A 26,397-nucleotide genomic window follows, 5' to 3' on the forward strand; every position below is an offset into this window, starting at 1 on the left:
CAGCACGTTTGAGGAGACCACGTGGTTACAGGCAGTTCTTGCCGGCTCAGGTCTCAGCTCGAGGAAAGTGGGTAATAACCGAGGGAACTGTGACGGTAACGTATGTCAGCTCCGGCAGATGGGGCGGGCTTAGCGAGCAGGGTACCCTGGGTACCACAAGGGACGCAGTTGGGAACGCTCGAGCCGAGGCCCCGAGGCCGCGTTCCTGGCGGGGGCGCCCGAGCGCCAGCGCGGTGAACACAAGCGTTAAGGAATAACCGCCGCCGTCGCCGCAGGATGGCTTCCAGCTTCAAGAAGTCCACCGTGGCCTCCACCAGCCAGAAAAGAAAGGTGGGGCCTAAGCCCGAACTCACTGAAGAGCAAAAGCAAGAAGTTCGCGAAGCGTTCGACCTCTTCGATGCCGACGGCAGCGGCACCATCGACGTGAAGGAGCTCAAGGTGGCCATGAGGGCGCTGGGCTTTGAACCCAGGAAGGAGGAGATGAAGAGGATGATTGCCGACGTGGACAAAGAAGGCACGGGGAAGATCAGCTTCAACGACTTCTTGGCTGTGATGACGCAGAAGATGGCTGAGAAAGACACCAAGGAAGAAATCCTGAAGGCGTTCAGGCTCTTTGATGACGACGAGACCGGGAAGATCTCTTTCAAAAACCTAAAGCGTGTGGCCAAAGAGTTGGGAGAAAACCTCACGGATGAAGAGCTCCAGGAAATGATTGACGAAGCCGACCGAGATGGAGACGGCGAAGTGAACGAGGATGAGTTTCTTCGCATCATGAAAAAGACCAACCTCTATTGAGTCCGCTTCTCTCACAAGCACGTGTAGGGAAACTGAGTAAATGGCTGGCTTCCCTGCTTCTCGATTTGTGAAACCTGGAGTGAGAGGCCAGAGCCATCTCTCCTCTTACCCCTAGTTTGTCTAGATAGTTCTATTTCCAAATCTCTAGCTCAATTATAGAATTTTCAAATGCTTTTAATGTTGTTTTAGTTTTCATTCCCAAGAGCGGACCTAGGTTGAATCAAGGGTCCTGAAACTTCTCTCCAGGCACCATTTGCCTTGCATTGGTGGACACCCTTTAAACTGAAGGCGAGGTGGCTTCTTGAGACAATTAGCATTGTGGTTCCCTTGTTGTTTCTTTGGTATTCTTAAATTATCTTGCTTCCTGTACTATTGCTTACATTCAGGTCGTTCTCACAGGATGAGGTGAAGTCACCAACAGGCCATCCAGCCATTGATTCTCACTTAACTGAATTACTGGTTTGAAGGAAAACAGTGCAGCCACTTATGGGCTCAGAAAAGGTATTGCTCCAAAAGATACACTTGTCTTTGGCTGGTGGTAAATGGTGCAAATTAAATTATCCTCTGGCTTCATCACAGGCAGGTTTGCGTGTACCTTACCTACTGTGGATTATCCGGGGCCACAATGTATTCTTGGGCTACAGAATAAAAAGCAAATTTACTATTGGCCCAAGCAAAGTATGATTGCTTAAGAGATTAAGCTAACTAATGACTTTGTGTAAATATTTACAAATGTAAGATCTGAGCTTAGGAAGTAGTTTAAAAAAGTATAATACACATTGAACTACTTATCTGTCTTTGAAAAGATAAATAGTGTTTCAGTTATTAGACCAACTATACTATAACCTTAGTCATTTCGTTACCACTTTATTAGAAGCCACAGCCTACCTTTTAATTCTTAGAACATCTTGTTTCTTGGTACTTAATCTCTTCTATGGTATATAGCTGATTCCCTAAAGTCTGGCATATAAGTATTTATGTTATAATCCCAAGAAACCATTCATTGTGACTTGTGTTTGCGTTAATACTACTTGTCCTCTGTTACAAATTAAACCTTTCTTGTTTTGAAATAAGATACCTACCCTTTTGTACATCTGCAAATATGAAGTTAGAGAGAAGTTAAATAATTGTGGGAAAATACTATAATCTGCTGAGATGGAGGACAAATGTTTTGATAATAGGCAATGAAACTACCAAAACAAGCAGGATATTTTGGTGACAGCTTAACCTAAATTAAACCTTAATACAAAGTCCCATTAAAATAAATGCTGAAATTCTGGAAAATTTTTCGCTTGCTTTGCCAGCAATTTTACCCTTCAGAGGGCTGTTAATGTAATCAGGAAAACTACTACTCTGGGTTTAATTCTCATTAACAGGGACTAATTTGTCAGAGCAGCAGGACTGGCTGAAGTGATGGGTATGTGGGCATTTACTGTGAGAAAGGATTTTGCTGAGGTAGCTGGCACAGGGCAGGGAAACTCACCCAGACTGCAGATGCTAACAGTTCAGGTTCAAGGTCTTAGTGTGGATTCAGGTGCAGTTGGAGGGCATTCAGGTTCAGCTTGGGTCAAGCATCAGTGGGTGGGGCCTGGTCTGAGGGTAAGGGGAGGAGTGTGGCATTCTGGGAAATAAGGGTTCCTGGCATCCTGCTGACCAGAGTCTTGGCCCAAAGAAGTACATATGGATCAAGGTAGAAAAACCAGAAACAAAGTTGGCAGAAACTAGGAGAAAGGGTCAGAGTCTCAGCCAGCTGGACTGGGTTCAGTCTTGGCTCCCGGCCCAGCAGAGGATAGAAGTGAAAACCAGGAACTGGGGCTGAAGCCCAGTAATCAGGCTGCTCGAACACCATGGGGTCAACTGTGGAGGCTGTAGCCTAGGACTTCAAGGGTCGGCTTAAGGACACAGTCCATCCCACACACAGGAAGTAGGAATAGTAGTAGTCATAGTCACTGTGTCGTGTCTGACTCTTTGTCATGTCTATTCCCCATGGACTGTAGCCCACCAAGCTTCTCTGTCCATGGAATTCTCCAGGCAAGAATACTGGAGTGGGTAGCCATTTCCATCTTCAGGGGATCCTCCCAACTCAGGAATCGAACCCAGGTCTTCTGTGTTGCAGGCAGATTCTTTACCATCTGAGCCATGAGGGAAGAACACACAGGAAGGGGGCTCCTTATTTCTGAATATTTCTGAGCCCCATTCACTGCTAAGGAAGAACCTCTCAATGGACTATTATTAGTCTTGCTTCTCAATAGGCTCATATTCTGGGGGATGGAGGGTAAAGTGGAGATAGGGAGACAACTACATTGACATTTGAATTTTTTAAATATTTACCTATTTTGGCTGCAATGAGTCTTAGTTGCAGCATGTGAGATGTAGTTCCCTGACCAAGGATGGAACCCAGGCCCCCTGCGTTGGGAGTGCAGTCTTACCCACGGGATCACCAAGGAAATCCCAACATTTGAATTTTAAGAGAAGTAAGTCATACATGTCTGGCTGGGTCAGTCTTTATACAAACAGAACCCAATTCAACGAAAATTTATAAACACCTTTTTGCAGATGAGTAAACACAGCTATACATCTTTGGAAGAACTAAGAAAGTAGTTTTCACTGGGTTACTACAAATGATCCCAGGAAAGAAGCAGGAAGTATACCAAAGAGACTGTGTAGGGGGACTTCCTTGGTGGTAAAAGTACCCTTATCCTTTATAATAGATAATTTTACATATTAACTGGCTTAAGTCTCAGGGTGCCCTGATATTTGTTTAAACACTATGAGTGGGACTTCCCTGTGGTCCAGTGGCTAAGACTGTGCTCCCAATGCAGGGGGCAGGGGTTCAATCCCTGGTCAGGGAACTAGATCCCACATGCCCCATCTAAAGATCCCATGAGCTGGAACTAAGACTTTGGCTACATACCAAATAAAATATATGTTTTTAAAGAAATCATGCAGGGAGCTCATTGATAAGCCCTTGCTTTCAAAAGTTAAATGTGACAGGTGAAAAGCAGACCATTTGGGCCAAGGATGACAATATGAGAGTATCAAGTTTGTATTGCTGTCATGAAAGCTAATGCCCCAGATGGGCAGAGGACAGTAAAGGGATTTTTTTCCCCTAAAGGCATCCTGGTTGTGTTTAAGATGAGAAGATTGAGGATGGGATTGGTCCAACTCTTTAAATTGTTGCAGGTTGGTTTCCACAGGAAGCCGACTCTGAGGTTTGTGTGTGCTTAGCTGCCCAGTCATCTCCAACTGTTTGCTACCCAATGGACTGTAGTCTGCCAGGCTCCTCTGACTATGGGGATTCTCCAGGCAAGAATACTGGAGTGGGCTGCCATGTTCTCCTTGAGGGGTCGTCCCGACCCAGGGATCAAACCCACATCTCCCGCACTGCAGGCAGATTCTTTACCATCTGAGCCACCAAGGTAGAGTTTATTTTAGTGTGTTCTTTGGATCACTTGGGTGAGGGGAAAAGAAACTAAGACCCGGCAGAGGGAGAAATTGAGCTATGATGTGGTTATAGCAATGGTCTCAGCTGATCTCCCGAGGAACTCTGGAGCAAAGATGACCCTGCAGATGATCCAAATTACAACAAGGAAGTTGAGCCTTGAAAATCTGTCGTTGATTGACAGTCACTGGACCTGAGCTGTCCCTAGGAAAGGGAGTATGACGTGGAGCAAGGTGGCTGTCCTCAGCCAAGGGCAATCAGTCCCTGGGAATGAGAAGTCAGTTGCAAACTCTTAGCTGTCAAGACTCCCAGCTCCTTGGGGATGACTTCAGTTCTGAGGGACAGGCCTGAGGGAGGTGTGGGCAGGGCCTCACGCTTCCCACCACTTGGATCTCTCTTCCTGAGGGAAACTTACAAAAGGAAATCTGGAGGGAGGAACTACAGCCCCTATCACAGTGGCTGGTCTCGAGGCCACAAGCAGTGGTCATCACTCTCCCTGATGACCCAGTCTCGACTACCCTCACCCTCAGCACCTCTGTGGACTGGTGAGTTGCCTGATGGGAGGAGCCAGTTCCTCATCCGTGAGGACTCTGAGCCCCCAGTCTCAGGGTCTAGCTGCTGCACACATCTCCCTGCCCTCAAAATTGAACACAGGAGCCCCCAAAGACATTCAAGTGTGTCACCTGGGTGCCAAGCATACTGTCCCCATATTCTGCCCACCCCTCTGCACCCTCCTGTGTCACTCATGGTGGTGACACCTCCCCTAGACCACTGCCCTCTTGGCATGACTTAAATCATTTTTGTTCTCTCTTGGAGAACTTCTTTCCTACAAAGCCGGCCTATTGGTGGTATGTCTACTAACTTCAGTTTTTGCCTATCTGAGAAAAATCTTCATTTCTCCTCCACTTCTGAAGGACTGAGAGCTTCCCTGATGGCTAGCTTGGTAAAGAATCTGCCTGTAATGCAGGAGACCCAGGTTCCATCCCTGGGTTGGGAAGATCCCCTGGAGAAGGAGATAGCAACCCACTCCAGTATTCTTGCCTGGAGAATTCCATGAACAGAGGAGCCTGGTGGGCTACAGTCCATGGGGTCTCAAGAGTTGGATAAGACTGACTAACACTTTCACTTTCTGAAGGATTACTTTACCAAAACCACCATTCCAAGTTAGTGGTGGTTTTTGGTTTGTTTGCTTGTTTTTTAACTTTCAGCACTTTAAATATTTCATTCCACTTTCTTCTTGCTTGCATGGTTTCTAAAGAGAAGTCTGTGTAATTCTCATCCATGTTTTCCTACAAGTAAAATCTTTTGCCCACCCAGCTCTGGCCTATTTGGGGAATTTGTTGGTGATTTTCTGCAGTTTTTTTTTTAATTTGATAATGAAAGACTTTAATTGTAATGTCATTGGCACATGCCATTTCTTTCCAGGTTCATAACTTAAGTTTACTAGATATGAAGAAATACTTGGACATTTTTAGACTAAATAGCAAGCATTTAAAATACCATGGTATTCAGCTGATATATATATTTAAAAGTGTAAAGGAGATTCATAAAAATGAAAGCATGTTTCAAAAATAGAGTCTATGCAAATTCATCCTATTTTATCATTTATAGTAACATAGTATGGTACTTCATTCATTCACTTGTGTATTTATTCATTCATTTGTATATTTATTTGTTAAAGTATGTTGACCTACAACATGACATTTTTAAAAAATTATTTATTTATTTACTTTTGGCTGTGCTGGGTCTCCGTTGCTGTGTGGTCTTTTCTCTAGTTGTGTGGAGTCGGGGCTACTCTTTAGTTGTGACATGCAGGCTTCTCATTGTGGTGACTTTTCTTGTGGAGCACAGGCTCTAGGGCACACACGCTTTAGTAGTTGTGCCTCTAAGGTTCCAGAGCACAGGCTCAGTAGTTGTGGGGCAGGGGCTTAGTTGCTCCACAGCATGTGGGATCTTCCCAACTCAGGGACTGATCCCGTGTCTCCTGCTTTGACAGGCGGATTCTCTACCACTGAGCCACCAGGGAAGCCCAATACTATGTTTTTTCCAGGTGTACCGCATAGTGACTCGATATTTCTATATTATTACAAAAGGATCACCACTTCTACAGCTTGATAATCATATGCAGATTTTTGGTGCTGCTTGAGATTCCTGAACCTGTGGTTTCTGTCACTGATTTTGGGAAGTTCTCAGTCATTATTACTTTCAGTATTTCTTCCTTTCCTTTCTCTCTCTTTTCCTTTTGGTATTCCCTTTATACGAACATACATTATTCCCTTCGTAATTGTCCCACAGTTCTTACACATTCTGATCTTTTTCGTTCTTTCTCCCTTTTACATTTCAGTTTTAGATGTTTCTATTGAATATCTTCAAGCTTACTGATTCTTCCTGTGGCTCTGTAAGTGTATTAACGAGCCCTCGAAAAAGGCATTCTTCATTTCTGTATCAGTGTTTCTTATTTCTAGAATTTCCTTTTGACTCTTTCCTAGGGTTTCTATTTCCCTGCTCACATACACATCTGTTCTTTCATAATGTCCACTTTTTCCATTAGTGCCCTTAGCATATTATTTAAATGATAATTAATTTGATTGTTGGTGATGTTGAGTTTTTCTACAACCCAGATGATTTTCTGTCCAGTTATTGTGACAGTTTATTTAGAGAGGGACAGTGAAGTCGCCCATTATAATTGTGGATCTGTCTATTTCTCCTTTCAGCTCTGTTAGTTTTTGCCTCATATATTTCACTGCTCTGTTGTTTGGTGCATAGACATGTATGATTGCTGTGACTTCTCAGTGGATTGACTCTTTTACTATCATATAATCTTTCTCCCAGGCTCTGATAGTTTTATGAGCTCTGAAGTCTATTTTATCTGATATAAATTTAGCACTTCTGCTTCCTTTGATTAATGTTTGCAATATATATCATTTTCTATCCTTTTACTTTCAACTTGCCTACACCATTATATTTGGATTGAATTTCTTATAGACTACATCTGGTTTTCAATCTACTCTATCAATGTCTATCTTTTAATCAGTTTATTTAGGCCCATACTTTTAGTGTAGATCTGCTAATGACAAATTCTCTCTTTTTTTCCCTCTCTGAGAATATCCTTCATCCTGAAGGATATCTTCACTGGATATAGGATTCTGGGTCATCAGTTCTTTTCTTTTGGCACCATGCTATCAAAATAAGGACTAAACTAAGATAAAAATGAATGTGTTCCCAGGTTACATTCTTAAAACTGATTCACCTAATGAGGAGGGAGACATCTCTATGGTCTGGAGGATTATGCTCACTTCTGGGAATTACATCTTAAAAGGAACTGAAGAGAGGTCTTCCCTGGTGGTCCATTGGTTGAGACTCCGAGCTCCCAATGCAGGGGGCCTGAGTTCGATCCCTGGTCAGGGAACTAGATCCACATAGAAGTTACCTCATGCTGCAACTAAGTGGTATAGCCAAATAAAGTTTTCTTAGAAGAGATAATACATGCATAGACAAACAACTACATTAAAAAAAAAAAGAATTGAAGAAATCAAGGCCTATTGATATCAGTGGGATAAATATGGTAAGGGGATACAAAACCACATCCTAAGAGAAATGGCATAAAAGAACTAAGGCTGTTGCTCCTGAAAAGAAAATACTCTCAAAGAGTAGGACCTCCAAAGAAAATAGGACTTGTTCCCCTGGGCTCTGAGGGGTTTCAGAGAGAGTGAATGGTAAGGGAGAGAGATTTAAATTTAGTACCAGGGAGCTGGGGGTGGGGGGGGTGGCCGTGGTGTAGGGGCTGTAGCTGTGCGCGGGGACCGGGTGCGGTGCCTGCGGTTGCTGCGGAGCTGACGAGAAACTACTAAAGTTCCTGTGGACGCAAAGTAGAATTTCATAAGAGCATAATGGATGGAGAAGAGAAAACCTATGGTGGCTGTGAGGGCCCTGATGCCATGTATGTCAAATTGATATCTTCAGATGGTCATGAGTTTATTGTAAAGAGAGAACATGCGCTAACATCAGGAACAATAAAAGCCATGTTGAGTGGCCCAGGTCAGTTTGCTGAGAATGAAACTAATGAAGTCAATTTTAGAGAGATCCCTTCACATGTGCTATCGAAAGTATGCATGTATTTTACCTACAAGGTTCGCTACACTAACAGCTCCACGGAGATTCCCGAATTCCCAATTGCACCTGAAATTGCACTGGAACTGCTGATGGCTGCAAACTTCCTAGATTGTTAAATAAAATAAATTATAATAAACTGTTAACTCTTTTCAGTATTTAATACCTGTAGTTCAGTTAGTAATTTTTTCATATATAGCATGTTGCCTGTGTGCAGTTGAACTTTAAAGTTCATTGCAAAGCAGATTATCTTCTGTTCTTTTGCATAGCGATCGGAGTTGAAGTTTGTTTGCTATATCAACAAATTAAGGACATTTTCACAAATTGAGAAATAAAGAAATATACCAATTCGTAAAAAAAAAAAAAAAAAAAAAAAAAAAAAATAAATTTAGTACCAGGAAGACTTTTTGACAACTAGAGCTGCACAAAATGGACTGCACTGCACAAAGATTATGTTCCTGTTGCAAAGGTGCAGAGCTTAGGGTTGGAGGAATATTTACCAGGATGTTTTGCTAGGATGTCACATGTATTTCAAGCTATTGATGTTGCAATGCGTTCCCAGGCATCTCCATTTTCATATGGGTTTGTTAATGTAAAATGAAATGGAAGGTATCTATTCATTTTTATTGAAGTAGAGTTGATTTACGATATTGTGTTAGTTTCAAGAGTACAGCATAGTGTTCAGGTTTTTTTCCAGATTACATCTGAAATGGAATGTTTTTAGATAGAGAAACTTTCAGTTCAGTTCAGTTCAGTCGCTCAGTCGTGTCCAACTCTTTGCGACCCCATGAATCACAGCATGCCAGGCCTCCCTGTCCATCACCAATTCCCGGAGTTCACCCAAACTCATGTCCATTGAGTCGAGGATGCCATCCAGCCATCTCATCCTCTGTCGACCCCTGCTCCTCCTGCCCCCAATCCCTCCCAGCATCAGGGTCTTTTCCAATGAGTCAACTCTTTGCATGAGGTGGCCAAAGTATTGGGAGTTTCAGCCTTAGCATCAGTCCTTCCAATGGACACCCAGGACTGGTCTCCTTTAGGATGGACTGGTTGGATCTCCTTGCAGTCCAAGTGACTCTCAAGAGTCTTCTCCAGCACCACAGTTCAAAAGCATCAATTCTTCGACGCTCAGCTTTCTTCACAGTCCAACTCTCACATCTATACATGACCACTGGAAAAACCATAGCCTTCACTAGACGGACCTTTGTTGGCAAAGTAATATTTCTGCTTTTCAATATGCTATCTAGGTTGGTCATAACTTTCCTTCCAAGGAGTAAGTATCTTTTAATTTCATGGCTGCAATCACCATCTGCAGTGATTTTGGAGCCCCAAAAAATAAAGTCTGACACTGTTTCTACTGTTTCCCCATCTATTTCCCATGAAGTGATGGGACCAGATGCCTTGATCTTCGTTTTCTGAATGCTGAGCTTTAAGCCAACTTTTTCACTCTCCTTTCACTTTCATCAAGAGGCTTTTTAGTTCCTCTTCACTTTCTGCCACAAGGGTGGTGTCATCTGCATATCTGAGGTTATTGATATTTCTCTCGGCAATCTTGATTCCAGCTTGTGTTTCTTCCAGCCCAGCGTTTCTCATGATGTACTCTGCATAGAAGTTAAATACGCAGGGTGACAATATACAGCCTTGACCTACTCCTTTTCCTATTTGGAACCAGTCTGTTATTCCATGTCCAGTTCTAACTGTTGCTTCCTGACCTGCATACAGATTTCTCAAGAGGCAGGTCTGGTGGTCTGGTATTCCCATCTCTTTCAGAATTTTCCACAGTTTATTGTGATCCACACAGTCAAAGGCTTTGGCATAGTCAATAAAGCAGAAATAGATGTTTTCCTGGAATTCTTTTGCTTTTTCCATGATCCAGTGGATGTTGGCAATTTGATCTCTTTACACTTGGCAGAGTCTATCTTTATTTTAATAACTGAACAAATTTATGTATCCTACATAAGAATATTTTGTGACTTCAGTAGATGACGATACTTATAGAAAATGTTTGCCCTGTTAGGATCTTGCTTGATACATTTATAATTCAAGTTGATGCTAAAAAGTGATAGGTTTGATTTTAACAGCAGCCAACACTTAAATAGCACTTACACTGTACCACCCACTGTTCTAGGAGCTTCTACGTGTTCAATTATTATCTCCAGTTTACAAAAGCAGAAATAGAGACAGGGAGAGATTAAGTAATCTCCACAAGGTTACTCAGCTAGTAAGTGGTAAACCAAAGATTTGAATCCAATCTCTATGACTCCTAAGTCTAGACTTAAAATTTATACCCTGCCCACCACCCTAATTTCTTAATTTAATCAGCTTGTTAGGACCTGTCTAGTCCAATGTATGTGTCTCCTCCCAGCATATTCTTCTGAAGATTCTCAGGTGGCAAATCTAACTCCTCTGAGACTGGGCTTAAGCTTTGGAAATAAACTCAAGTTATCTGATAGACAGAGTGGTTGAAAAGCTGGATATTATCATTTGACGTTTAAAACTGTCAATGCCACTGAAATGATGAGCCTAATTTCTCTGAATGGTTTGTAAACTGGCTTCGAAAGTCCTTCCAAAAGAGAAGCACAGACAAGGTGGTGACTGATGGATTACATCGCTGGAATAGGTCTCTAGTCGCCTTGGCAACCCACTGTTTTGAAAGAACAACACTCACTGGGATATGTACATCTGGTGATGTTGTTATTTTCAAAGTTATACACTACACAGATGTATCCTTTGCTTTGTCAAAGAACTGTTCTTGCATTTGTTAAGAAATAAAACGGAGGAGGGAGAAGGCACCAAGAAGGAGATTCCGATGCATCATGCGCTTGAATAACAGCAGAACTTGATTAGGTGCCATTAGGGAGGAAGGGCAACACCCTTGGCATCTTCAGTGAAGTACAGAGTCTTAGGAAGCAATAGCTTCCTAATGAGACAGATCAAGTCTGAAGTCCAGCATAGAGCCAATTCCTAGCTGGTTTGGCAGGAGGGGGTTGGGGGGCAGAGGGGGATTCGTTCTCTGAGCCTTAGTATCTTAATCTGTGAAACAACATCTTATCGGGATGTTGTCAGAGGTAGAAAAATTTCTATAAAGGGATCTGACCCAATAAAGGAAACATGTTAAAAAAAAATAATAAATCAAGTGTACTCAAAAAGACAAAGTAGATGAATGAGAACATCTTCCTCAGATATAGAGCGGAATAACCTCTAAAAGACGCTGTCAGAAATAAGCACAGGGCTTCCTTGGTGGCCCAGCAGCTAAAACTTCCGACTTCCAACACAGAGGGTGCAGGTTTGATCCCTGGTTGGGAAACTAAGATCCCACATGCTGTGCTGTGTGGCCAATAAATAAATTAATTAGTAAAAACATTTTATTTTAAAAAGATCAACTCACCTATTGATTCTTGGTTCACCTTCCCAGGACCACTGATAGGAAGTTTGGGACCCAGTGTAGGGAAATATTTTTTAATTTTATGGCTCCTTAGTGTGGGCAGGCTTGACATTTCTGTTGGCTTCCCGCCTCTCTCGCTCCCTTCATCATGGAGTGTAGCCCGCCTGTGCTCCTCTGTCCATGGGATTCTCCAGGCAAGAATATTGGAGTGGGTTGTCATGCCCTTCTCCAGGGGATATCTTCCTCACTCAAGGATCAAACCTGTGTCGCTTACATCCTGCGCATTGGCAAGCAGGTTCTTTACCACTAGTGCCACTTGGGAAGTCCAAATAAAATTTTTAAAATTAAAAAAAAAAAACTCACCTATTGCTTCTTGATTCACCCCCCAGCACCACTGAGAGGAAGTTTGGGACCCAATATAGGGGAAATATTTTCCAATTTCTTGGCTCCTTAGCTCAGGTAGGCTTGCCATGTCTGTTGGCTTCCCTGTTCTATCACTCCCTCCTGCATCACCAGGAGCGTGTGAACCTGGGCCCCCACCCCCAGGCCCAGGGGCAGAATCTGGCTACTGGGAGCCGCCTGCAGGTGTGCAGGGTGTACCTTCAGCCAGTTCAGCCAGCGGGCGAGTGGGGGCTGAACACCAGCCAAGACCTGCTCGTTTATCCCAGCGCCTGGCACAGGGAGCAGCTGCCCACAAGCACCTCTAACTTGGCACATGAGACTGACTGCTTTTCTTCTTTTCTCCCCAATTGGCTTTATCTACCCTTTTTCTTTTTCTTAATTTGCACAATGCATTGAATATGTCACTCATGGGCCTACCACCAGAATAGTTTTTTGTTTGTTTTTCTTTTCTTAACTGAGTTAGGTGGGCAAGTTTGAAAAGTCAGAGATTTCATGCAAGAATCCGCATTTCTAGCTTCTTTTGGAAAATGGGATGTTCTTTCCACCACAGTAGGCCCATATTCCTTCCTGACAACACTTCAGCTGGAGCCGGATGGGCTCTGCTCACTGCAGACCTAGGCGGCTGGTTTTCCACAGCCCCCCCTCCCGCCTCCCCCCACCCCCCCAGCCTGTTAGGTTTCCCACGCCTGGGGCCGGGAAGAGGGCGGGAGGGTGGTGGTGGGGAGGGTAAAGTTCTGTGCCAACAGGTCTGATTTCCAGCTAGTGGCATAGATGCCTCCAGGGGGCAGCACGTGCACGCACGTGAGTGACAGGTGAGGGACAGCATCCTTTACGATGCAGACATTTGTCTGAGTCTGAATGGAGATCCAGAGAAACCCACTCTCTGGTCAGGCAAACCCCGCAGACACATGGTCTCTGTGGCGTGGGCAGAATAAAGCCACCCTCTGTTCTTACCCAGGGACATGGAGACACTGGTAGCTGCTTCAGAAGCTGCCAGCAAAACTCAGGCCACCTTCTGGGCTATTCCAGTACTTTTCTTCTCTTTATCAAAACAGCCAGGAGGCAGAGGTAGGTGGCAGGAGACAAGCCTCCCCTACAAAACCATTGGGGAAAAACCCAGGCAGCCAAAGAGTCACTCTGACATGCTTGTATCGGTGTTGGGCAGTTTATGGATAAATGGGTTATGCACAACTGGGTAAATTCAGCATTGGAGGAAGGGGCCCAGTGATTTCAATCCATGTTCCTGCTGGGCCCTGGTTAATGATGTTAATGAAATGAAGAGCTGCACACACTATTTATGGCCAGATTAAGCCGATTACCCTAGCTTAGCCTACTTTCAATGAGCAGGTCTCACCAGGGGAGGACGCAAGTCTCTGTTACCTGTTTTTCTCTCCTTGGGACTTTTCCCTGGACATTGAAAACAGGAATCCTAATAAGGCCATTTTTTACCTGTCTCATTCGAGAACAGGATTTTCAAACTCCCCCCTCAACACTGATGAAACTCCCTTAGTCCCTGGCAGGGAGGTGGGAAACTTCCAAAAATAGTCAGCCGCACAATTACTAGGAGAGCTGAGATGTTGATACCTAATAAAGATGCCATAAGTAAAGAATGATGAGCCACCATGAGAAATGACTCACTAGAGAAGGACACGTTGGGATGTGGGATAGTAAAAATCACTTAAACTTTGTGTGACCTTGAAGAAAGTCATGGCGATGTTCCGCCAGGCCCCTGGGACACTGGGTTGAGATACAACTGTTACCTTACTATCTAGTCGGCTGAGTTTAGACACCCTCGCTCTTGAGCCTTCCTCCTTGGACAGCCTGGAGTCTCCCTCGCATCTCAAGGGCTGTCTGAGTTCCTCCCTGCACTTTACAACCATTAGGCAGGAGCAGTTAATGAGACTATCAGTTCCATGGAAGCATCTCCCTTGTAGCAATGGGGAGGGCCGTGCCTCTTTGATAATTTAGAACAGTGCTGAGTGGGAGGGTCAGATCTCCTGGGGTGGTGTCACGAATTGAAAAAGTGACTATGGCACTGCACGCCTCTACAGCTTTCTACAGCTGGTCCAGATTTTCCATGGGCTCACCTTTAAATTAAAAGAATTTCTGCACTTTCAAGAATTTGAAAACAAAGCCATGTGTGAGAATATGAGACGCGCTCCTATGCCCTTACAAGAAATAGGTTGCATTCCTTTTCCTGCACTTAAAAAAGCACCTCCTCTTTTTTTTCTAGAATGCCATATATGTAAATGATCCCCAGTGAATCTTTAGCATGTGCCCATCTTGTTTTGATTTTACTAAACTTTAAAAATATGCCCATTGTTCCCTTTTAAGAGCACTTGGCAACATTTTCAGAAATGGAGCTATATGAGCAAATTAGCAAATGAATAGAATTAGCAAGTACCATTTAGCAAGCACTCATGGTACAAATACGTCTACAATACAAAAAAAGCATCACCATAGATCTTACAAGGCTGTATAAGGTTTCTTACCTAACTTCATTCTTAATTAGCAAAATCCCATGAAATTATATAGAGAGATGGAAAATAATAAAGTCACTGGAATAGTATTTTTACACATCTTTCAGTGATTTTGGTTTTGTTTTTAAAGGAATTGTGTGATGTAGTGGTGCTAGTGGTAAATAGTCTGCCTGCCAATGCAAGGGACACAGGAGATGCAGGTTCGATTCCTGGGTTGGAAAGATCCCCTGGAGAAGGAAATGGCAATGCACTCCAGTATTCTTGCCTGAAAAATTCCATGGACAGAGGAGCTTGGCAAGCTACAGTCCATGGGGTTGCAAAGAGCTGGGCACGACTGGGCATGCATGCCCAGGAGCAAGATTGCTGGATGATAGTGGAAAGAACAAAAAGATCTGGCTAATACAGAATTTTCGTTCTCTACCTTTACCGTTCTGTGATATTGGGCAAATCACCCTTTTTATTTAACTACAAAGTGGAGTTGGTAATACTCATATCATAGGGTTGAAAGAATTAAATGAAATTCTATGTAAAATGTCTAATAGGGTGGCTGACACAGTGGAAGATGCTCAGTTAAGGTGACTCTCCGGGACATGGGTTCGATCCCTGCTGCAGGAAGATTCCATATGCTGTGGCGCAGCTAAGTTCCTAGGCCACAACCACTGAGCCCACGCTCTAGAGCCTGCGCTCTTCAGTAAGAGAAGTCACCACCACGAAAAGCCCGAGCACCACGACTAGAGACTAGCCCCCACTCACCGAAATCGGAGAAGGCCCGCATGCAGCAGCAAGGGCCCAGCACAGTTAACAATTGAATATTTTTTTTAAAAAAAGATAACTCTTGGGACTTCCCTGGTAGTGGATTGATTAAGACTTCATGCTTCTAAAGCAAGGGATGCGAGTTTGATCCCCTATCAGGGAACTAAGATCCCACATGCGGCACAGCAAAAAAAAAAGAAAAGAAAAGGTAACTCGTTATTTGTAGTTTTTTCAAGTGATAGTGACTTAAGTTGCCTAAACAATTTTTTTTAAACTTTAGAAATAGTTGATTTTTTTCAAGTAATTTAAATGATGTGGTGATGCATCATTTTGTAATATACAGAAAGATCAAATCGCTATGCAGTGATTTGCGAAATAACAGCATTGTAGGTCAAATATACTTTAAAAACAAGCTCAAAGAAAAAGAGATCAGATTTGTGGGTACCAGAGGTGAAGTTGAGGGTGGAGGAATTGGATGAGGACCATCAAAAGGCAGAAACTTCCAATTATAAAATAAATAAGTACTAGGTATGTAATGTGTGTGTGTGCCCAGTTACTCAGTCATGTCCAACTCTATGACCCCATGGACTGTAGCCCGCCAGGCTTCTCTGTCCATGGAATTTTCCAGGCAAGAATACTGGAGTGGGTTGCCATTTCCTTCTCCAGGGGATATTGCCAACCCAGGGATCAAACCCCTGTCTCCTGCATTGCAGGTAGGTTCTTTACCACTGAGCCACCTAGGAAACAGGGATATAATGTACAAGATAATAAATATAATTAACATTGCTTTATGTTATATATGAAAGCTATTAAGAGAGTAAATCCTAAGAGTTCTCATCAAGAAGAAAATTTTTTTCTACATCTTTAATTTTGTGTCTATATGAGATGATGTATTTTAACTAAACCTCTTATGGTAATCATTACTTCTTGTAATAATGATGTATGTAAGTCAAACCATTATGCTGTATATTTAAAACATACACAGTGCTGTATTCAATTATAATGCAGTAAAACTGACAGGAAAAAAGATATAATTCACTTACCACACAATTCCTTCATTTAAACTATACCCCCCAAATTATTTAAGTGATTTATTTTTAGCACCAAAAATATCAGTGACATTTTTGTCACTATCAGAAAATTAGCATAATGTCACAGTTATAAAAGTGAATAATGATTTAAAGCATAATCATTCATTAAACTATTTCCCCAATGTCACATCACATGGGCAAATCTTACTTTTGGTGACTAGCTTATCTATTCCTCTTATTTGCAAACTATGAAGGTGCCTATTATCACTCACATGTTATTAACAGTATGTACAGTAGTTGGATTTTTAAAAAAATTTTTTTTGATGTGGACCATTTTTAAAGTCTTTATTGAATTTGTTACAGTATTGCTTCTGTTTTACGTTTTGGTTTTATGGCCACGAGATATGTGGGGTCTTAGCTCCCCAACCAGGCGTTGAACCTGCATCTGCTGCATTGGAAGGCAAAACCTTAACTACTAGACCTCCAGGGAAGTCCCCAGGTGAAATTTTTTTTTTCTTAAGTTGCTTCAGTAGCTCTAGCCTTTCCCATGAAGATTCAAGGCAATCCATTCGTCTTTTTTTTTTTCCTGAAAATCTCTCATAAATTATAAATACTATACACTGGCTAAGTCTTTTCTGTACTTCCATATAGGACACATAAATCAGTACCTATATGAAGTTTCTCACTAATAAAAGGAGTTTATCTGGTTCCAGAACCAGGCAGTTTTATTGCATATTGAGTTTCCATGGTTCAGCCAAAAGTCTGAGGATAAAGACTTGCTGCAAAAAGTCTTGACTAGTTCTTAACCAATTTCTCACTTAGTAAATAAATACAAAAGTTAGAAATAGCCACTGGTACAATCATTGTGGGTGCATATTCCTCCCGTAGAATATTTGAACAAGGGACTTGCAGTTTACAGAGAAAGCTGGCCAGGAGTTTAGAAATATATCCAGAAACCTGAGCAAATTAGTGGAAAGACAGACTTGTTATTTCTATAAATATGCTAGAGTACATTTTGATTTTACACCTGAGGAACGAATTAAATTGTTTGTCAGGTTTGGGGTTAAGAAAATACTGTCAGTGAAGGATTTTTCTTAGGACTTCTTAATTAATTCATCTGCAAAGTTACCAGATCCCAGTCAAAGAAGATTTGAAGTTTTACGAAACTCAAGATAACTATCAAAGAGCTAGAACAGCTTTATCATCTCTAAATAAAGCCTCAGTGAAGCGGTATCCTGAGGAATCAAAATCTACATTTTTTAATTTAAAAAATATGTGTTTATTTATTTGTGTTGGGTCTTAGTAGCAGCACATGGGATCTTTAGTTGTGACATGTGGGATTTTTTTTTTTTTTTAAGTTGAGGCATGTGAACTCTTAGTCGCAGCATATGGGATCTGGTTCCCTTACCAAGGATTGAACCTGGGTCCCTTGCATTGGAAGTATGGAGTCTCAGCCACTGGACCAACAGAGAAGTCCAAAATTCTACATTTTAAAATTAACCCTAATTGTAAGGTGATCAACTGTCCCAGGTGATCTGAGACAGAAGATTTCTCAGGCTAAAGGATTTCAGTGCTGTATCCAGTACAGTTTAGTTCAGTTCAGTCACTCAGTCGTGTCCGACTCTTTTCAACCCCATGGACTGCAGCACGCTAGGCTTCCCTGTCTATCACCAACTCCTGGAACTTGCTGTATCCAGTACAGTCACAGGCAAACCAGGACAGTTGGTCACCCTACCCTATGGTCTGATATATATCATTAGGTAGAATACCTGGATTTTTTCATGTGTCAAAAATCTACCCGGCTTGCCTGACTCTGTAAGCTTTTACTCATAATTGCCTATTGGTGCCAGGATCTGGAGACAATATTGTATAATTACTAGACAAGCATAACTAATCGAAATATTCTGTGGCTCTCATGCTTTGTGTCTCATGCTGATAGCCCCACATGGATACTTCTATATCCATGTTCATTTTGCGTTAGACATTCAGCTACTAGACTGAACTCAGCAAAGCAAGACGACCAAAATTAACCTTTCCAGTGGGTTCTGTCTTGATTGTGCTGTTATCATCTAAGTTAGATATGATATCAAGAAATGTATAAAAACAGTTCCGTGTGAAAGTAGATTGTAAACAGTTTGCCTGCCTTTCTGCCTACCTTCCTACAAGTATTGTTAAATGTAGTACATGCCCTGAAGTTGTAATTCACTTCCACAAGGATTTATTGAATGGTTTTCCTGGGCCAGGTCCTGTGCTGGGTTCTGGAACTCCAAGAATGAATGAGAGGGCTTCCCCGGGTGGTGCAGTGGATAAGAATCCACCCACCAATGCAGGAGACACAGGTCCAATCCCTGGTCTGGGAAGATTCTGCCTGCCTCAGAGCAACTAGTCCTGTGAGCCACAACTACTGAGCCCAAGCTCTGGAGCCCACAGCTTCTGAAGCCTGCACGCTTCGAGCCTGTGCTCCCCTACAAGAGAAGCCTGTGCACCCCAGTGAAGAGTAGCCCCCGCTTGCCACAACCAGAAAAAGCCTGGATGCGCCAGCAAAGATCCAGCACAACCGAAAATAAACAAATGAATAAGAATGAATGAGAAATAGTTCTGCCTTCAGGAACATTCCATCTAATGGGAAGGGAAACATGCATTGGTTGCTTTTGATTTGCCGTCGTCTTCCCCTGATCCATTCTCTTCCTCTCTCTGCCTCACTCCACAATTCAAGGATTGTTCTCTATTAGCTGCATCTCTGGGGTTGTCTGGCTCTGTGGATTCTGGTTGAGTTCAGTGGGAGGTGCTATTTTGGCCTGAAGCTCTGGCCATTTCTCTGTGATGGTAACTCTGTCCTGCAAGCTTCCAGTGCTCACAGGGTTCCCATAACCAATCGTCAATTTCCTCACCTCCACCAACTTCTGTGACTAGTCTCTTCATAAAGTTAGTCTCATGATTTCACCTGAGTGTGTCTTCTGTTTTCTGTACAAACCCTGACTGATTCAACAGGTAAATAAACTGTTGAAATAAAGGAAGATTAGTGAAGCAATAGAGGTATACACACAAGTAGGGTGGTGTGATACAGAGGGCACATTCAAGAGGGCCCAGAGAATGGGAATAAGTAAGAGTTTCTTGATCTGAACCCTAAAGGGTTAAGTAATAAGTGGGAGAAAGACCTGGAAGGAGCAATGTCTAGCATGGAGAGAAAACTAACTAGGATATATTCATGCAACTGCTAGCCGGTTGGAGCACTAATATATGGAAGGAAGCAGAGGGAGATAATGTGGAAAGACAGACCAGGGTCAGGCAATGTAAGGATGCTAAGCAGTTCTGTTCATTACACACACACACACACATACACTCTCTCTCTCTCTCTCTCTCTCTCTCTCTCTCTCTGCCAAACACTGTTGTAGGTACAATAAATAAAACAACAATCCATGCTCTTAGGAGATCTAAAACAGGGCAGCAGTAGAGATGCAGAGGAGGGACAAACATTCAAAACACAGACAATTAAAAAGGAAGACAATGCCCAGGACAGTGCAGATAAGTCCTAAATAATTTTTTTTTAAATTTTAGTTTTGAAATAATTATAGATTCACAGAAGTTTCCAAAAAACTGTATAGGATGTACCATGAACCCCTCAGTCAGCCTCCCCGTGTTTACATCTGATAATTATTATAGTACAATATACAAACCAAGGAGTTGTCATTAATATAATTCAGTGTCTTCAGTTCTCATCAGTTATACACACTCATGTGCATGTGTGTGTCTCTATGTAATTTTATCATATGTGTAACGTAGCCACACATATGAAACAAACTCAAAACATCATGCTACCTCCTGAGAGCCCCCTCCATCTGCCATCCCTAACTCCTGAAAACTACTAGTCTGTTCTTCACCTATAATTGTGGCATCTCGTGAATGTTACATAAATGGAATCATGTGGTGTGGATCCTTTGGGGATTGACTTTTTTTCCATTCAGTATAATTTATTTACTTAGGGCTCATCCAAGTTGCATGCATCAATAATCCACTCCTTTTTTTTTTTTTTTTTTGCTCAGTAGTATTCCATGTCATGGGTGTTCCAGTGTTTGTTCAACCCATTGAACCCACTGAAAGGCACATGGATAGTTTCCAGTTTGGGGTTATTATGAACAAAGCTGCTATGAACAACTGTGTACAACCTAGATGCTTTTTGAGTGAACGAATTTGAGAGAATAGATATGCTGTGACCAGCTGGCGGGGATGAAGCCGAGCTTTATTAGTGAAAAATGAGCCCCAATGTACGTGCAGCCACCAAGCACTACAAAAAGGGTTTCTTTTGTTTCATCTTTGTATGTTATTATACATATATGTGTGTATTATATATATATATATATATATGCACATACACTTTGAAAGTGACAGTCACTCAGTCATGTCTGACTCTTTGCAACCCCACAGACTACACAGTCCATGGATTCTCCAGCAGAATACTGGAGTAGGTAGCCTATCCCTTCTCCAGAAGATCTTCCCAATCCAGGGATCGAACCCATGTCTCCTGCATTGCAGGCAGAGTCTTTACCAACTAAGCTATCAGGGAAGCCCCCTATATACACTTTATTAATAATCAAATGGTATCTTTTAAATAAAACAATTTAAGATAAGCAAACCATGGGTTTAAAATTCTAAAGTAAAACTTGACAACATCTTTATATTCTCAAGACCCAACAGTGCTCAATAGAATCATTTTAAATATTCAAATAAATTTTAAATGGTCTTTGTTGTGGTTTGGCACTTTTAAAATTCTGCTGTTTTACAAATTCTGTTTCGTTAGTTGTTCACGCTCCTATTCTTTTCTTAACTATTTATTTATTTAGTTGTGCTTAGTCTTAGTTGCAGGATGTGGGGTTTTAGTTGTGGCATGCAAACAAAGCATGAGAACCCTTAACTGTGGGATGTGAGAATCCAGATTCCTGACCAGGAATTGAACCCTGGGCCCCCTGCATTGGGAGCAGAGTCTTAGCCACTGGACCACCAGGGAAGTCCTTCAAGCTCCTCTTCTGTAGCTATTATTATGAAGCCCAATTGTATCAGTGCTCTCCAAAGAGTTTTCAAATAAGTTCTAATTTGAAGAAAAGTGCATTCTACACATAGAAAGTTCAAAAATGAAAAGTGATGAAGGACACATTTCAGGATAATATGCATAACATTTTACATCACCTACTTCACAATAATTCCAGGATAGTTTCTTTTAACTTTTCTTCTGTTTTTTCAAAAGGGTATTTTTAAATAAATTTACCCATAACCCCAAAATATTCCCTAGTCTTTTTGCCTTCCAGCATCACACTTTAATAGTCAAATAAGGATAATTCATCCTGGCAAGTCTGTTGCCTCCTTTGAGATGAAAATCTGGCAGTTACCCAAACAGCATTCATAATGTTTCCCAATCTATCCATAAGATCCATGTATAATTTCTTGGCCCAATTTTAATATTTTAGCTGTGTTGTCTTCTTCTTCCAAAAATTTATAGTCGGTACACAGGAAGAGTTCTTTTTTTTTCCATATAGAAAAAGTTGAATTTGCTCAGGTAACAAGTCAAGTGACTTATTGTATTACTTATATATTCCTGTTTGTACTTTATTATTTAAATTGTACTTGGGATTACTTTGGCAATTATGGATCAGAAGACGAGGCTGAAGTGTGCTATTCAATTGATACAATGATTTATTCCTCCACAGATCATTAGCATAGGCTACATCCGTGCCTGCATGCTAGGTCACCTCAGTCGTGTCCAACTCTTTGCAACCCCATGGACTGAAGCCTGCTAGGCTCCTCTCACCATGGGACTTTGCAAATAAGAATACTGGAGTGGATTGCCCTGCTCTCCTCCAGGGGTCTTTCCAAACCTGGGATCGAACCTGTGTCTCCTGTGGCTCCTGCATTGCAAGTGGATTCTTAACCACTAAGTCATGGGGGAAGCCCAGCATAGGCTACAGCTGTCCCCAGATAGCATGATATTTTGCCCATCCTGTTGCCATGGAGATAAAGAACCAAATTAAAACTTATTTGCAAGGGTCATAATAATGTAGTCAGAATTTAAATAAAAACTTGCTTTTCAATTATGTATAATTTTGCTCATTTGCGCTGATGGTCTGCTAATCTCTACATGGTTTGTTGTTCAGTTGCTAAGTCCTGTCTGACTCTTTGTGACCCCATGGACTGCAGTATGGCAGGCTTCCTTGTCCTTCACCATCACCCAGAGTTTGCTCAAACTCATCTCCATTGAGTCAGTGATGCCATCCAACCATCTCATCCTCTGCCACCCTCTACATACCTTAATTTATCACTAATAAAGTCTCTCGAGCCAGGCACTCACATGAGTTTTGACATTCCATGAACCCAGATACAATACGTAGTCTGGCAGTCTGCTTGGGCTGGCTTCTGGATGGAACAAGAGAGTGAAGTCTGGGATAATTCCCGAACATCTGGATCTGGTGACAGGGAGCCCATGGTAAGGTGAGCTTGAGAAGAAAAAGCTGGATTAGGAATGGTTGAGTCTGAAATCCCAGTGGGCCACATGATTCAAGAGGCAGCCAGTAGAAGGCTGGCTATGAGTGGTTGAGATTCCGGGTCATATTAGCCAAACAAAGTGGCCTGACATTTTCCACAAGAAGAAAATCCTGGGAAATATAAACATGTAAGGCCAGGACAGAGGGAGAGGGACAGGGAAAAGACCAGGCAGGTTTCTAATGTTTGATAATGTGCCTGGCGCCCAGCTGGCACTCTGAAAATACTGTGAAAGAGATGAAGACAGAACTTGGCCATGGGGGCCTAGAGTGGGTTGGTTGGGCTCAGCCCATTCTTTGTTGTTCAGTTGCTAAGTTGCGTCCGACTCTTTGCGACTCTATGGACTGTAGCACACCAGGCTCCTCTGTCTTCCACTGTCTCCCAGAGTTTGCTCAAATTCATGTCCATTGAGTCAGTAACGCCATCAGCTCTTCGCATCAAGCATTAAAGCTTCAGCTTTAGCATCAGTCCTTGCAATGAATATTCAGGGTTGATTTCCTTTGGGATTGACTGATTTGATCTCCTTGCAGTCCTTGGGACTCTCAAGAGTCTTTTCCAGCACCGCAATTGGACAGTATCAGTTCTTCAGCGCTCACATCTATACATGACTTTATGGTCCAACTCTCACATCCATACATGACTACTGGAAAAACCATAATTAAATCTATATGGTGCTGGTCTGTACAGATAAATTCTGATTTTATGATGAGGTTAAATGGGATGTAATTTCTTCACCTTATATTCAAGGTTAATGTTTTTCATGAAAGATTTTGAAATCAGGATTCAGTGCCTACTTTTGCTGCCTATGTGACATGAGCCTAAAATAACCTTTTTGATTTAGTCTGAATTTTTAAGAGGCTGTTGGTCAGCCTTCCAATTACATTGTGTTCTAAGGCTTGATAAATCATTTTCATTCATATTAACTAATTTGATCTATTCAGCAACTCTATATAGGTGATAAAGTGGCTGCAATGTGTAATTTTACAGATTGACTCAAACTATGTTGAAGCTTGATGAGAATAAATAAATAAAAATCACAGAAACTAAGACCTGGGAGTACCAATTGAGAATATTTCTTCCAATAATTTCTCATTTTTAGATGAGGACACAGTGAAATCCAAAGCCCACAGTGGCAAGGATTTTAATGGTACCTAATTCCTTTTTTTTTTTAACACTTTTTTTAAATGGCTAACTCTTATTTATTTACTTATGTTTGGCTGTGCTGGGTCTTCGTTGCTAAGCAGGCTTTCTCTAGTTGAGGCGAGCAGGGACTGCTCTCTAGCTGTGGTGGCTGGGCTCCTCATTGTAGTGGCTTCTCTCGTTGTGGAGCACGGGCTCCAGGACAAGAAGACTTCAGTACTTGGGGCACCTGGGCTGAGTTGCTCCATGGCATGCGGAATCTCCCTGGACCAGGGATTGAACCTGTGTCCCCTGCATTTGAAGGCGGATTTCCTACACATGCCAGTTGGAGAGTTGGTGGTCCTCACTAGTCTTAACCAGCTCTCTCCAACTGGACACAGCTGACTCCATGTCCCTGGAGAAAAACTTGGGCAAATATCTTACTGCTTAACCATTGGACCACCATGGAAGTCCCTGGAACCTGGTTCTTAAATTAGTGAACTTTATACTTTAGCCGGAGAAGGTGATAGCACCCCACTCCAGAACTGTTGCCTGGACAATCCATGGATGGAGGAACCTAGTAGGCTGCAGTCAATGAGGTCACTAAGAATCGACATGACTGAGCGACTTCACTTTCTCTTTTCACTTTCATGAACTGGAGAAGGAAATGGCAACCCACTCCAGTGTTCTTGCCTGGAGAATACCAGGGACGGAGGAGCCTGGCGGGCTGCCGTCTATGGGGTCGCACAGAGTCAGACACGACTGAAGTGACTTGGCAGCAGCAGCAGCAGCAGCAGCATACTTCACCACTTGTCCTCTCTGTTAGTGAGCTAGTTAACATTTGTCCACAAAGAGGGCAAATTAAAAAAAAATTATTTACACTCTACGTCTAAACTGTTGCTTTTTAATGTGAATTATATCTTTGTTTATTACATGAATGACTGAATAAGGGAAGATAAAGAAAGAAGAAAGCAAAGGAGGGAGGAAGGAAGGAAAAAAGAGAGGAAAGGAAAGAAATAGAGCTAGTGAATTTAATTATTACTAGTGTTGCTGAACCAAGTTCATTTCTCCTGACATGCACACAAGCCAAAGCAGTCAAGTGAGAAGATGGGAGAACAACTCCCAGATCAGCCCCCTTTTGGGGTACAACAGGCTTGGGGTCCTTGGGGGATAAAAGATAAAGAAACAGGATGGTCTGAGGGGTGGTGAACCCAGGGATCACGAGGAAAGGTGCTTTGAGAAAGGTGTGAGAATCATTACTGTTCTGTGAAGGCCTTGGCACATTAAAAAATGGAGGCATTTAGCATGACCCGAGGGTGGAATTTTTGGCCCTCTACCATCAAAAGGTCACCAGCTGGACACTCACGCATGTCAGTTGAAGGGTTGGTGGTCCTAACTAGTCTTAACCAGCTCTCTCCAACTGGACACAGCTGACTCCAAGTCCCTGGGAAACAACTTGGGCAAACATCTTACTGCTTAGGCTGTGTGCTGCTTGGAGAACGTGCAAGTCTTAAAAAGACCTTGATTAGTGAAGGCAGGTAAAGTGGATTTAACTAATGATTACCCATGATTTCATTGTTGTTTAATCACTAAGTCATATTCAACTCTTTGCAACCCCATGGACTGCAGCCCGCCAGGTTCCTCTGTCCATGGATTGGGTTGCCATTTCCTTCTCCAGAGGATCTTCCTGACCCAGGGATCTAACCCACATTGCTGCATTGGCAGGAAGTTTGTTTACCACTGAGCCACCTGGGAAGCTCCATGGTTTCATTACAATCTACATAAATCATGTATTTGATTCTTTATGTTTTTGTCTTTTATTTTCTCTTAGGCATTCCCTTCTTGGGGTGTGTGGGAAGTGTGTGTGTGTGTGTGTGTCTGTGTGTGTTCTACCAGAGTAACACTCCCTCCCAAGTAGGAGTATGTTGTATGACTCATGAGAGAATCCAAGTTGTGGGCAATGCGCTGACTTCACCCTCCTTCCTGTGCAAGACAGTAAACCCCAGCTCATGCACAGGACCCACCCCTGCCAGGCTGCACGACTCCAGGGACCACTGGCATTGTATCCTGGATCTGGGCTCCACAGAGGAATCAGCATAGATGACACGGGCTTCTCGGCCTGCCATCTGCCAAATAGGTACCCAAAGGGAAGCCCAGAAGTTGTCCGGCTGTGCCAGAGGCAGGGTGGGCCAGCCTAATCAGGGATGATACAGTAGCAGGTTCGTTACAGGCACACATGGAAGATGCTCTGTCCAAGCCTGACCTGTTCAAGTCCATCTGTCTGACTCCTCCATTTTTCAGTGAATACCCTGTGCATCTTTTTGTTGTCCTTGATTAAGATTACCTTGC

The 26,397-nt window shown here is 42.5% G+C and overlaps 2 protein-coding genes across 2 annotated transcripts; both read left to right on the forward strand.

Moving 5' to 3' along the window:
• The first annotated feature begins 276 nt into the window (after positions 1 to 276).
• CETN1 (centrin 1) lies at positions 277 to 795 on the forward strand. The gene has a single exon (XM_069569211.1). The coding sequence runs from the start codon at positions 277 to 279 to the stop codon at positions 793 to 795; it is 519 nt and encodes a 172-aa protein (XP_069425312.1).
• A 7,199-nt stretch (positions 796 to 7,994) lies between these two features.
• Positions 7,995 to 8,510, forward strand: LOC138428521 (elongin-C). Its single transcript, XM_069569316.1, has one exon. It carries the CDS (start codon positions 8,128 to 8,130, stop codon positions 8,464 to 8,466), a length of 339 nt encoding a protein of 112 aa, XP_069425417.1. The 5' UTR covers positions 7,995 to 8,127; the 3' UTR covers positions 8,467 to 8,510.
• Positions 8,511 to 26,397: the final 17,887 nt, after the last annotated feature.

This window comes from Ovis canadensis, chromosome 23 (assembly GCF_042477335.2).
Source record: "Ovis canadensis isolate MfBH-ARS-UI-01 breed Bighorn chromosome 23, ARS-UI_OviCan_v2, whole genome shotgun sequence".
Lineage (NCBI taxonomy): Eukaryota > Metazoa > Chordata > Mammalia > Artiodactyla > Bovidae > Ovis > Ovis canadensis.

What these genes read in the sequence shown, in the direction of transcription:
- CETN1 (XM_069569211.1), top strand. Translation starts at nt 277, where the DNA reads ATGGCTTCCAGCTTCAAGAAGTCCACCGTGGCCTCCACCAGCCAGAAA.
- LOC138428521 (XM_069569316.1), top strand. Translation starts at nt 8,128, where the DNA reads ATGGATGGAGAAGAGAAAACCTATGGTGGCTGTGAGGGCCCTGATGCC.